Source organism: Astatotilapia calliptera, chromosome 20 (genome assembly GCF_900246225.1).
Source record: "Astatotilapia calliptera chromosome 20, fAstCal1.2, whole genome shotgun sequence".
Taxonomy (NCBI): domain Eukaryota; kingdom Metazoa; phylum Chordata; class Actinopteri; order Cichliformes; family Cichlidae; genus Astatotilapia; species Astatotilapia calliptera.
This window is the reverse complement of record NC_039321.1, coordinates 6,222,795-6,235,059: the sequence shown is the minus strand read 5'-3', so window position 1 is coordinate 6,235,059 and position 12,265 is coordinate 6,222,795. Positions and strand designations below refer to the sequence as shown.

Genomic DNA, 12,265 nt, shown 5'->3' with positions numbered 1-12,265 from the left:
CCAGTGCCCTGGTTTTACTTCCAGTCATCCTTTTTTTTTTTTTAAATTGTAGTTGCATTCCCTGTAACCATTTTTTTTTTTTTTTACACAACTGAATAATCCACTGAGTCAAATTTGGAAATTCCCTTTTCATTTGTCACAAGAATCAATATGACGTGTTTCCAGATATAATTTCTATTTACAGCTGAACCACAGATTACTCAAAGCACAATCCTGTTAGATGAGTTGCACACATTCCTACCGCCATATTAAAGCCTCCTAATAAGCCTAGGTGTCACCCCTGTCTCTGGTGTCTGGCCACTTTCTTCCTTTACTCTGCGAGTCCAGAGATGCTTGGGAGGCACAAGCAGCCAGTCGGCAAGAATTAGAGCAGCGTCCGTGATTGTGCTGACGTCTGCAAGGGGCTAGGCTGGAGATTAAGCCCAATAAAAATGTGTGATTTGTTGCTTTCATATTTGGAAGATGTCAGCTTCAATTTGAGCTAGCACGCTGCCTTGAGGCAGGCTGGGTGAAAAATATGAAGGATGCGCTGATGAACTGCTGGCAATCAAGTGTTAGTTCTCTCATCCACTATATGATGGCAGTGAAAACCTCCACACATTGTTACACAGCGGCTTGGCAAAATACTGATGGCATCATTTTGTTTATTATAATACATTTCAGTTTAAAATGAAGGGGATTTAATGTATTTAATAATCTTTTGTTCAGTCATCCATTTACACTTTTGCCAAAGGCTTCTCGTGCTCCCACAACTACCCCAATTTGGCAACTTTAAGCCGCCCTGTTCAGCGTTCGCAAGCAACATGCAAACATTTGCTGGTTCGTTTTTGCCATTGTTGTCGTCCACATTTATATTATTATGACTATCCCCGCTCTTATACATTTCTGTAAACATCTATTAAATGTTTACTTCTTATAAATTCTAATTGTGTTTTTAGGTAAAGTACTACTTAAATTTGACATTTATATTGGAATACAAATGTAAAAACTAATGAATTATTTACATGCTAAAGTACAGCCCTAAATATCCTGAATGAAGCCCGTCTCACTGACAATGACTCAAACATAACAACGTTAGTCACCCATCCTTTTTGGAGCACTGGCAGTAGTGGTGTCTAAAAGACAGAGGGGGGGGGGGGGGGGGGGGGGGGGGGGAGAAATAATTAAAAAGCCAAATGTGCAAAGATTTAAGATCGCTTGAGCATTATCAGGAGCGTGGCTGGACCGACTGTTTAAGATTCTGAAAGTTTCAGAATATCTCATGCATTATAACTGAAGCACCACCCTGAGTTCCCTGAGTTTAATCCTTTTTGCAAGTGCTTCATCAACCTTCAGCTTTTTTGACAAGACAGAAGTTTCAGCATGTATGATTAATAAGATACAAATGTGCAACTGATATTTGATAAATGACTTTGGTTTCATATTCATGATGTACAATGAATATGCAGCACCAGGGGCTTAGGCCTACTTGATTGATCAAATGTATTCCATTCATCACTTATTTTTGCTTAATTAGCATATTTGAAGCAACACCATTAACAGTGGAGGACTATGGGCTATTTGGAAGATATGATGTATGTAAGGGAGCAGACATACGTGCATAACTCTTTGTCTTGCAGTGCTCATATTCTCAGGAGGTAGAATTCATTAGAAGGCAGATTTTAGAGCTTATTATTAACCACAAAAAGGAGGAAATAAAGATGGAAGGCAGGGGTGTAGCATTAGGATACGTTGTTTTTATCCCTCTACTACTTTTATATTTAGAGTATGTTCTTCGCCATATTTAAAACTAATATCATGTCACCGTGTCTTCAATAGTACATTGTAGGGCAATAAAATGTTCTGATATGTAATATGTGATAGGAATAGAGCAATGCGACGCTCTTTGTTGGAGATTTCTCCGAGGGACGTAATAACCTGAGGACTTTGGGGAGAATAAATGGGAGTAAAGGGAGTTAGGATGTGGGTCATTATAGCTATAAGTTCTAAAGCCCTTCATTAAACACATGAGCTCGTCATTACGCTGCTGCTGCTGCTGCTGCTGTGTGATGAACATTTTGAACCCTCCTCCCTCCCCGCCACCTCCGGTTTACAGGCCAGATGATGCAAGTGAATCCATGCTTGTCTGGCACGGGGCGAAGCAAAGTCAAGCACAGTGTAAATGTTTTGTGTGTATCCAAGCAGGCAAATTCTGATGCACATTTGCCCTATTACAGCACATCAGCATCAGAGAGACGCACGCCAGTGCAAGCAAGGAGCGCACACTTATCATTATTTGATAGCATGTTTAATGACAGATTGACAAAGGATTCGTAGATGCGAGCTGGCGTCAATTTTGCTAAGGTCGCTTATCACTGCATCTGCGACGCAAGTATACTTATGTGCATAATTTGATTTTTCAGCCAAGCCATTAGGACTATTTTAGAAAGTCTCTTCAAGGAGGGAATAATAGAAGCACTTTTGGTATTTGGACACTGAGACATTTGCAAAGCCTTAAAACATTTCAAAACAATTTCACAGCTGAACTTTTGTAAAAATCAATGTTATTAATAGTGAAAATAACATAATAAATTGGCTTCATTCCATTTAGGGCGAGGTGTGACCGCATCCACTGTTCACTACATGTTTTCTTAATTCTATTTCTTTTTTCATTAAGAGCAACATGAACGGAGTCATGCTTCATCACTGGGCCATCTACCCAGCGCTAATGTGGAACTGCAACAAATAAAAGCTTATATTGTGTTTATATTAGGTCCACGTATGAGCGCGTTAGCGTCACTGATACGTATGACAACCAGGTTTTTTGTTTTTTTTTCCACCGTGCATGTGTCTGTGGGTGTGTCTGTGTTCCGTAATTAGCCATGACATGTTGCATGTAGAATGCAATTAACAGCGTTAATGTATGCAAACACTCAAAATGAATATAAAGCACCCAAAGAATAATGGGGTTATTTCACCTAATTATGATGATTATGGTACCTAAAGAATGTAGGTATTTAATAAATCACGCATTAGAAAGAATAATGTGTATTTGAAAACAGCGGATATGTATTTTGATTTGCACCTTTAAATTATTTCACGATAAGAATCTTATTAACCTTAAAAAATGCACATCCATACGAGCTTTTTGTGTACCAACAATAAATCCCACATTGACTTTGACTTATTAGGGCAAATTATAGCCAGAGACAACTAATTTCCTTCTGTGGCTGCACTGATGACAGCATTTTTCTTTAGTTAGCCTTGGGTAAGTCTCTACTAGGTTGTGCTGATTCTTCAAAATGCACTTGTAGACTAAATATGCTCTGAATAACTGCTGTGGATAGAATTACGGCAAATCAACGTGCATTTGAGATAAAAATGGAAAAAGTATGTGCTGCAAAATGCACAGCCTCGCTTTAATGAACAAAAAAAACCCCAATAGTATTCTCATTGTTTCTCTGCAGAGCATTCTGCTGCAGCTTAAGGACAATGCTTGCTTCAAAAAAAAAAAAAAAAAGAAGTAAGTTGCTCCTTTAAAACATAATGGCCCCACAGACAAATCAGAGATCCATCGGCGAAGAAAGGCACTAAATAATTTATAGCTTTAATCTGCTCACTGAGGTGTGTGGTCTTTGACAGTAATTATAAATGCAGGGAGAAATTATAGCTGAATACTTTAACTGCATTAGGAGTCATCTGATGAACAACGTGATTGCCTGCTCATTTCCAACAATAGGGGGCAAGTTGGTGTCACAGCATTCAAATCACCACAGTGCCCATGTGCTTTTTCCCATTTACCATCAAATGTCAGTTGCCTGTTATAAAATAGAGATTTGATGGGTGGAGGTAATTGAGGACTTGATTGCTTGAAAAAAAAAGATGAATTGCATAAAATGTTTATGAATTTAGGAGGCAATTATTTTTAATAGCCTTGAAATAATAGAGCTGGAGGAAATATGTTTAATTGTTATGATACCATCTTGCGGCAGCATTCACAGGAAAGCAATAAAGTCTGACAACAAGATCTTTGAAGTGTATCTAAAAGTCATAAGGTAACAAATGAGTGTGGCGTGCTCTATAGTGTTGTGATGTTGTTCTTTGTCGTGTATAGGTTCTGTGTGGCCTGCGAAGATTTCAATGAATGTTTCACAGTATTTTACAGGTCCACACATTCAGCTGATACAGTATGAATAACCGGAAAGGCTTTATTGTGTGAATTATATTATTATTGTGAATCATATCAGCTGATTATTATGTGTAAAAGTAGGAAAATAATCAAATTAAGGGAGCCAAAAAATACAAGGCAATCAAATGTTAACTCTTTATTTGAATAAGTAAAAAAAGGTGCAGGTATCACAGGTATCATCTGCCTTTTTGTTATCCTTGTTGCATGAAACACGGTTTTTTTTTTCCTTCTAAAATATATTTACATGTGAAAGAGCCTTATTTTGAAACTGTCTAATTTATTTTTGAGTCATGTACAGGATCCGAGTCTAAACTGGTGATTAAATTTTTATTAAAGTGCTTTCCCCCCCCTCGTCTATCGTTGCAACACGAAACATCTTTACATAGCAATACACTGTACAGGTCTGCATGAGTGTGATCGCGTTATCAGGCTACCTGCTTCAACAACTGCACGTCTGTGCGGCTGCACTGTATCACAGAGGTTGTAAAGTACAGTTAGTCATTATTTTGTCTTTGAAATACAATTGAAACTTGACATATCATACAAATAAATAGTAGTCATAGCCAGGGCTATTGCATGCAAACATCAGCAATAATGTTTCTTCAAGCAGTAATACATTTCATTACTGGTGATGCATTTGAGCAGGGTGCAAAAGTATCTCTTAGTGTTTCCTTACACAAATTCTAACCAGTGTGTCTTTGCTGTAATCCATTAATTTTTTTTTAAGTCGTTACAATGCACACTACACAATGATAATTGAAAAATGGTTGAAATATCTGACCCGTGTATTGAAATAAAAAGGCAAGAAAAAGGAAAAAAAAAAGGTGATGGTAATATGAAAAACTACTCCTTGTCCATTTCCACATATTGTGAATGGTTGTCAGGGGATTTGCTGTGAGTTTTACTCAAATGGAGTTTGACTGCATGATTACTTGCAAATGTCCGACAGCAGAGCTTGCATTTGAATTTTGAGTCAATGTCCTCCTCCGCGACTAGAGCCTCTGTGGCTCTGACGCTGAGGGCCTTCGACAGTTCTGGCTCCTCTACCTTCGTCTGATGCTCTACCGGCATTTTGCACATGTCTTTGATTTGGAACCCGAGATGGGATTCCAGATGGGAAATGAATGTGGTGGGTGACCTAAACTGGGAAGCGCAGTCATTGCAGTAGAAGACTGGGTGGCCCGTGTCCATGTTCTTCAGGAATTTGGTCCCTCCCGTTTTCCGCAGCTGGTACTTTACATTTGCTAACCAATGGCTTATGGTAGTCATGGACAGGCCAGTGAATTTGGAGATGTGCATCCGCTCCTGAGGGCCGAGGTCCGAGAGCAAATACTTTCCTTCAGAGGTCTGGAAGAGGCTGGAGGCAAACTGAGCTTGCAGGATGAGAAGATGGCGCGGATTCCAGTTTGACTGTCTACCTTTACGCTTGTGGACGGAGTACACCTCCGCTGAGACATCTTCGAAGCGCCTGACATCCGATTCCAGTTTCATAGATGGAATCCTTGATGGTATTGATGGTTTTGGAGTGGTGGCTTTTGGAAGCACTTTAACCATATCGGCGATATCAGACAGAGCATATTTCTGTGGCATCGGTGCGGAGGGCTGCATTAGCAGGGAGCTCGCCTTGTTGTGTTTAGATTTCGTCAGATCTATTGGCTGGTCATCGTTAACAAAGAGAAAGGGGTTATCAGGCTTATTTCTTACAGGATTTCTGAGCATTAAAGCCGACTTCTCGCTGCTACGATTAATGTCTGCAAACATAGACTGTGTGTGAGCCGATAGTTTATCTACTCTTGAGTTATTGGGCTTATTTGCTTTCCCCAGATGATTGTTCAGAACTGACTGCAGTGCACTAAGAGGGTTTATGCCAAGTATATCCGGAGTGTCACTGAGAGGCTCTGAAGTAGTGCTGCGTCCATTGCTGGCAGTGGGGCTCGGTGTCTTGCCTCTGTCGGAGAAATCTGGGCTCAACTTTCCTTTGATCGCTTCACTCCCTTCATTCACACAGTCTGTATCAAGCTTTGAAGAGGAAGAGGAATCGTCCTGACAATCGCTGTCATCATTCTCCACCAGATCAAACTTAATATTCTGACTTTCTTTACCATCGCTAATGCCAACCTTTTCTTTTTTGATGTCCACAGTTTGATGCTGTCCCTGGGGAGCCTCAACTCCCACAGCACTGTGGTATAACTTCCCCTTTGGGGCAATCGGTCTCAGCTTGTGGTTGAACGTCTGCTTTAGCTGAGTAGGTGGAGATGCTGAGAGAGGGGCGCTTTTGATGATGCCAGAGAGCTGATAGGCAGCATGAATGCTTGGGTAGGCACTCCAGCTCGGTGTCCCTGTTTGAGCTTTATTTATGGCAGAGGCCACTGTGTTGGCTAAAGATTTAAGAATGTCCCCTCCTCCACCTGAGTCCTGTTCAAGATCCTCCTCACGTAGATAAGGGTACTTAAAAGTCCCATTGCTGGCCTTTTGATCCTCACTCTCTTGCTTGTCATCTTTAGTATCACTTTCTTCCATTTTGTCTGAAGTACCTTCCCCCTGGCTATCCTTCTCACAGTTCCCTGGGGAAGGATTTTTTGGAGACGCTTTTTCTCCTTCAGTGTCACTGACAGCAGGCTCAGCCAAACCCTGGATCTTCTCTATGGCCAAGGGGTCAAGGGCTAACTGTTTGCCCTTTTTAGAAGCTGAGTTTGTAACTTTGATGAAGTGTCCAGTAACCATCATATGTGTGGTCAGTTGCTGAAGGGTGTCATGGGAGCTTCCACACTCCATGCATTTCAGAATCTGAGATTTGCACGTCTCAAACTGCCAGGTGTAACTCGCTCCATTCTGATATCCATATCGATTGTTGTTGGCGTTTGCAATGCTGGCAGCTCGTTGTGCCTCAGTGTAGCCAGACACACCAGTCGTGGAGTCAGGGGAGCAGGGCCTCGTTTCGAAAGCCCGTTTCTTTGCTGGTGGCAGTAATTTGGGTGTGATTACTGGGATCGGCTCTTTTAAAGGCACTTTTTGGTAATGCTTAGTTTTAATCATATGGACGCTCAAATCCTGGAGCGAGTCAAAAGAATGGCCACAAAACATGCACTTCAAAACTTTCTGCGCATCCTCCTTCCCTTCCATGTCTTGCAAATTTCGTTTCCTAGATTTGGAGGACGAGGCAGAGGAATTACTCTGTTTGCTGTGGTTGTTGTCTTGGTAGTGCCCGCTCTTGTTCATGTGAACTGTCAGCTCAACCAGAGTGTCATAAGCAGCGCTGCAGTCCTTGCAGCGAAATCGGCTGGCTCCCGTGAACACCGAGCCACAAGGTTTGGTGGTTTGCCTGTAGAGGTGCACAGAGCTAAAGAGGTTGGGTTTGGTTGCAGGCTTTGGGGAGAGTGTCTGCTGCAAGGTCTTAGAGAGCGCGTCCTGGTGCCAGTCGAACTCACTCTTGGTGCTTCCATTGGTGCTGTCACAGTTGGCTTTGCTGGTGTTTTTGCCAATTTTCAAGTCCATTCCTATCCCCGTCCAATAAGAATCCGCGAGAAAGTTTGCATAGGCCGCCCTCATTTTCTCTAAGCTGCTGCCCGTCTCTTCTTTATGCTTGGAGGTGCTGCTTTCTTCGTCTCGCTGGCTCTCAGGTGGCGATGAGGTTTTGAAGTCTGAGAGCCTGTCACTGCTGTCGCTAAGGCGCGATTCCAACTCTGCCTCTTGATTGGAAAGGACACTAATGGGAGAGTTCTGGTTGCTGTAAGTGTTAGTGCTCTTGTTGTCGAGCTCTCTGTCCTCAGACACTTTGGGGCTGGTCTTCTCCGAGCATTCCTCTTCAGTCTGAGTGTCGTTATCTCCGTCTTCTTCAGCGATGGAATCCTGAAGAGCGGCATCTTCATCGGGCACGTACACTAAAAAAGCAAGAGAGATATAACATTAAAAACACACTGTGAAACAACAGTTTCGTTAATTTGTAATTTCTAAACAATCTATACAGTGAAAGCAAAAGTCATTCCAGAAAGCATAATGGCGATTGCCTTGTGCCTTGGGAGGCGGCTGAGTATAGGTGGACATAATGTTTCTGCTAACAGACTGCTGCTGGTGTAACAGCACCATTTGATTCACGACAGGCCATTGACTTAGCGCTGTGTCCAAGCTTTCCCTGGCCTCAAGTTGAGATGTTTACAACAATCATTGGCCACTGAGTGACAAAAGGAAATTGATTCTTCTGGGGCTTGTTGAGTGTTATTGCAAATGACCTATTCCACGGTGATTATAGATGCCTCAAAACTGCAATGAAAATGTAAGCCTGCTGTTCTGGATAACATCTTAGACTCCCTGAAGCCACTTGTGAGGAATGGCTTAACATAAACTGAGATATTATAACATCCCTCAGTGATTTAGAAATAAATTAAAAGCCATAGCTGAGAAAAATGAGACTATTCGGAATATTCTTTCAGCATTCTGTAATTTGACATCGGGCAACTGATTTTGTTGATAGCAAAAATAAAAGTATATTGTAAATACGGACACTGGTCCCGATGCAAATGTTGATCACGCTGGTGGAAAAAGTGATTCAATTATCAGTGCTAAAACCAGACAATTATACAAAATTTCAAAAGATTACTGGCAATCTGTCAAGTCATTATATTTTCCCTGACAGTCTCATAAACAGCAATTACTTCTTTCATTATTCACCTGTTCATTCTCTCAACTCATAGAGCACAAACATTATTGCTTCAATTAACAGATAATTAAACAACAGTATTTCTAATTGACACATTTCCCATCATCCAATTAGTGGAAACTCTGACTCAGCACAGAGCCGTGGCTGCAGGGTCTGCGTGGCATATGAAGACGGCTACAGAAGATTATTACAACCTTTCTGACAATAACTGTTTCTGATTATTTTAAATCTAACTACCCGGCAACCCACGCCAACAATATCGCAAACAAAGTTTGCATATCTGTTGAAGACATCCTGCAGTAAATGCAGTTTGTCAGAGTTGTCACACATCTGAGATATTTTCCGCCTCGTAGTCGTGCTGGAAAATGTGCATTTTGGGAGAGACGCGGCAGATGTGCTCCGAGTTAAATATGAATAGGACATAACAGCCCTGTCCAGGCACTTATGCATTTCATGTGGTTAATATTTCTGTTCTGAATAAAGGGGCACTCCATGAGGGGATGACTGAAGCCGAGCACTCAGAAGTCCCACACTGGGCAGCCCATAGAATGTCTTCGTCTTCTCTGCCTTCTGAAAGTACGACTTTTTTATTATCAATATTTCACAAGTGCCTCAAGAGAAACCCGGGAGATGAACTGCTTGCTAGCTAATGGATGGAGATGGAGATGGGATTCGGACTTTCAAAACAAACATCGAGCACAGGGCCTGGCGAACAAGAGCCTGTACACACACACACACACACATAGACTCAAGAGCCCCTATGTGCTGTGACCTTGATCTACCGCAAGAGAAATGTTTTGATTGGCCAGCCGAGGTCTGTGATGGCCTCCGAAACACCCTTGATGCTAAGGGAGAGAGTTGTCAAGAGCACAGAGGTATGTTTTATTTATAGTCTTATATATAGTATTCACAGTGAAGGAGAACACCAATGGCTTTGACAAGCAGCCAGTTGATGTCATCTCTCTTCAAAGTCATCACTAAAGCTGAAAGTATAGCAAGAATGTTCACCAAAGTGGGGAGAACAGTATTTTCCAGTCTGGTGGTGGTTAAAGGAAAATTGTTCACTCCTTGATCAGACCATAATTTACAGTGCAGGCCATTTTCTGCACATCTCCTGTGCCTAGAAATTTACTGCCCTCTTAGTAAAATAATTGTGCATTTGACAAAGAAGGGATAAACACTGGGTTCCTGGAAATACGACAAAGCTATACCGACTTTAATGTGAATGTTTGTCCTCATCTTAGTATTTGAGGATGAAATTGACAGAGATTAACAGCTGCCCTTCCTGCTGTTGTATGCCTTTCTATCAGATGCCCCCAGTAGCAGACATCCTGAGGCACCAATTAACCTTCTAGAGGGGATCATTCCAAGATACCCACATGTCTAACTCCGCTTCTCACACCATTTGTAACTGTGCTTTGCCAGCTCTTGATCTACCACAGAACTGCTGCCATGCCAAGCTGCATTACTCTTTAATCCAAGAGCACACTCAAGGACAATGTGAAAACAACCAAACACCTACAAGAGTGATCATTGTATTGTGACATGTTTGTCAAGTGATACGCTTCATAAAGCAGCACTGTTCAAAGCATAAGCACTAAGTTGTGTATCATCTTGTAAAACAATAGTGAACAGCTATTTCTAGTTCTTGGGCACAGTTCTTGTTTTTTCATAAATCAGAAAGAATAAGAAATGCTGGCTTTGAAAATGTTGTCTCGGAGTCCGAACGAGGCAACTCGTAGCCCAGCTAGCCTTAGAAAACAAGAGGCTGGCATGCCTTGCTTGAGATTTAGCATGTCATAAACTGCTGTAAAGCCTCCAATCTGTGTCACTACAAATTTATATCTTCAGACAGAGATATGCAAAGGTCAAAAAACCTGAGGTGTCCATCATAAATCAGACGGTTGAAGTGTTTATAACCTTTATCCGTTAGAACAGACTCTTGGCATAGCGAGGCTGGGATTTACAGAAGCGGCAGCCTGTTTCTGAGCCAAAAGCTTTTTCCCCATACATCCAGAGAAAAACAGCTAACTGCACAGAAAATAATAGATTATATTTACTGCTACCTTCATGGTGGCATGCTGTCCAACAGGGCCGGTGTTAAAAGCGTACATGAGATTATATTTACAACTCAACTTTTCAGCATTAGTATCTTCATCGAGCGAAATCCCCTCTCCCAGAGGAAGTGAGTCTATTCAAAATGCGTCAGTCATTGTAGAAATGTATGTGACAGCTGTAAAAGGGCATTCTGTTTCCGATATTAACATGCCAGGAGAAACTTTTGTAATGGTGAGAACATCAACATTTATCCCTTGGAAGGTCAACATTTCCTTCATTAATCTGACAAGCCACAGAGAGTTAGCAGCCCGAGGAGCTTAGCTAATGGACAGCTGCAATACCCATCGCAGGACTTTGTGAGTATCCGAGGTAACACTATCTTCAGAGAAGATTGGGTAATTCATAGGTGCCAGTGACAGGTCTGCACGTCTGCGCCACTTTCCCCAGTGCTCCCCGGTTGTCTCAAGCTACAGTTTTTGCTGCTCGCAAATCAATATCTCTTTTTACTTCTCATTGATTGCATAGCGGTGGGACCAACCTAAGCAGGACTGTTATGACATTTCTAGATTTCCCCCTGTCCTTGGAACAATCAATTACACGCGCATGGCAATCAAAACCTCTTTGCAAAATGAACCTGCTCCATGACATTTTCATCTCCCGGATTTATGCCACGTGAAGAGAAAAAAAAAGGGAAGAGAGAGAAGGAGATAGAGAGAGGCCTGCTGGATCGGCAGAGCACACAGTAACAACGCAGGTCAGGACTGAAGCTTCTCTCCGGGTCGTCTGTAAATGTAGTACTATGTATCTGTTTCCACTTTGTGCTTTCACTCACATCTAAGCAATGTACCCAGTTAACTGTAGCTTTACGTGGCGCAGCACTTAATCACCGTCTGCTCATCTGTTGTTATAAATAGGTGGGAAATGTCACTCAGAAAGTACTTGCTGTACAAAACATAATTGCAAACAAAGTTGTGAAGTTTTTTCCTCTTTGTCAATGTTGGAAACAGCATGATGTGTTTATAAAAGTCACCACGATGCGATTTCTTCAGTGAGCTATCATTAGAATGAGACGCGCACATGCCACAAGGTTTAATATTTGACAGTGATATCTGACAAACTCGGTGAGAAGTGCACGTCAAGATCAAACAGATACATTGTCAGACATCCTGATGATAGTCCTGATGACACATCTGAAGTTAATTCTGAACTGAATCACATGAGAAACGGCGAAGACCTAATTCTGAGCCCCGAAGCCATCTGTAAAGATCTGTAAACACCTCTCTCTTCATTGTTCCCTGTCAGGAAACAGTCTCCCCGAGCCCAAGGACACTGCAGAGTAAAGAGAGAACAATCACACGCAGCCTGCTCCCTTTGACAAAATT

General features: G+C 41.8%; 1 protein-coding gene across 2 annotated transcripts in view; it reads right to left on the bottom strand.

Annotated features, from left to right (window-relative positions):
• Positions 1-4,289: 4,289 nt before the first annotated feature.
• Positions 4,290-12,265, bottom strand: part of tshz2 (teashirt zinc finger homeobox 2) — a 39,504-nt gene continuing 31,528 nt past the window's right edge. For both annotated transcript variants that reach the window (XM_026155115.1, XM_026155116.1), the window contains one exon: positions 4,290-8,049. In XM_026155115.1, coding sequence (XP_026010900.1) covers positions 5,012-8,049 — 3,038 coding nt within the window. In that variant the 3' untranslated portion in view covers positions 4,290-5,011. The remainder of the gene's footprint in view (positions 8,050-12,265) is intronic.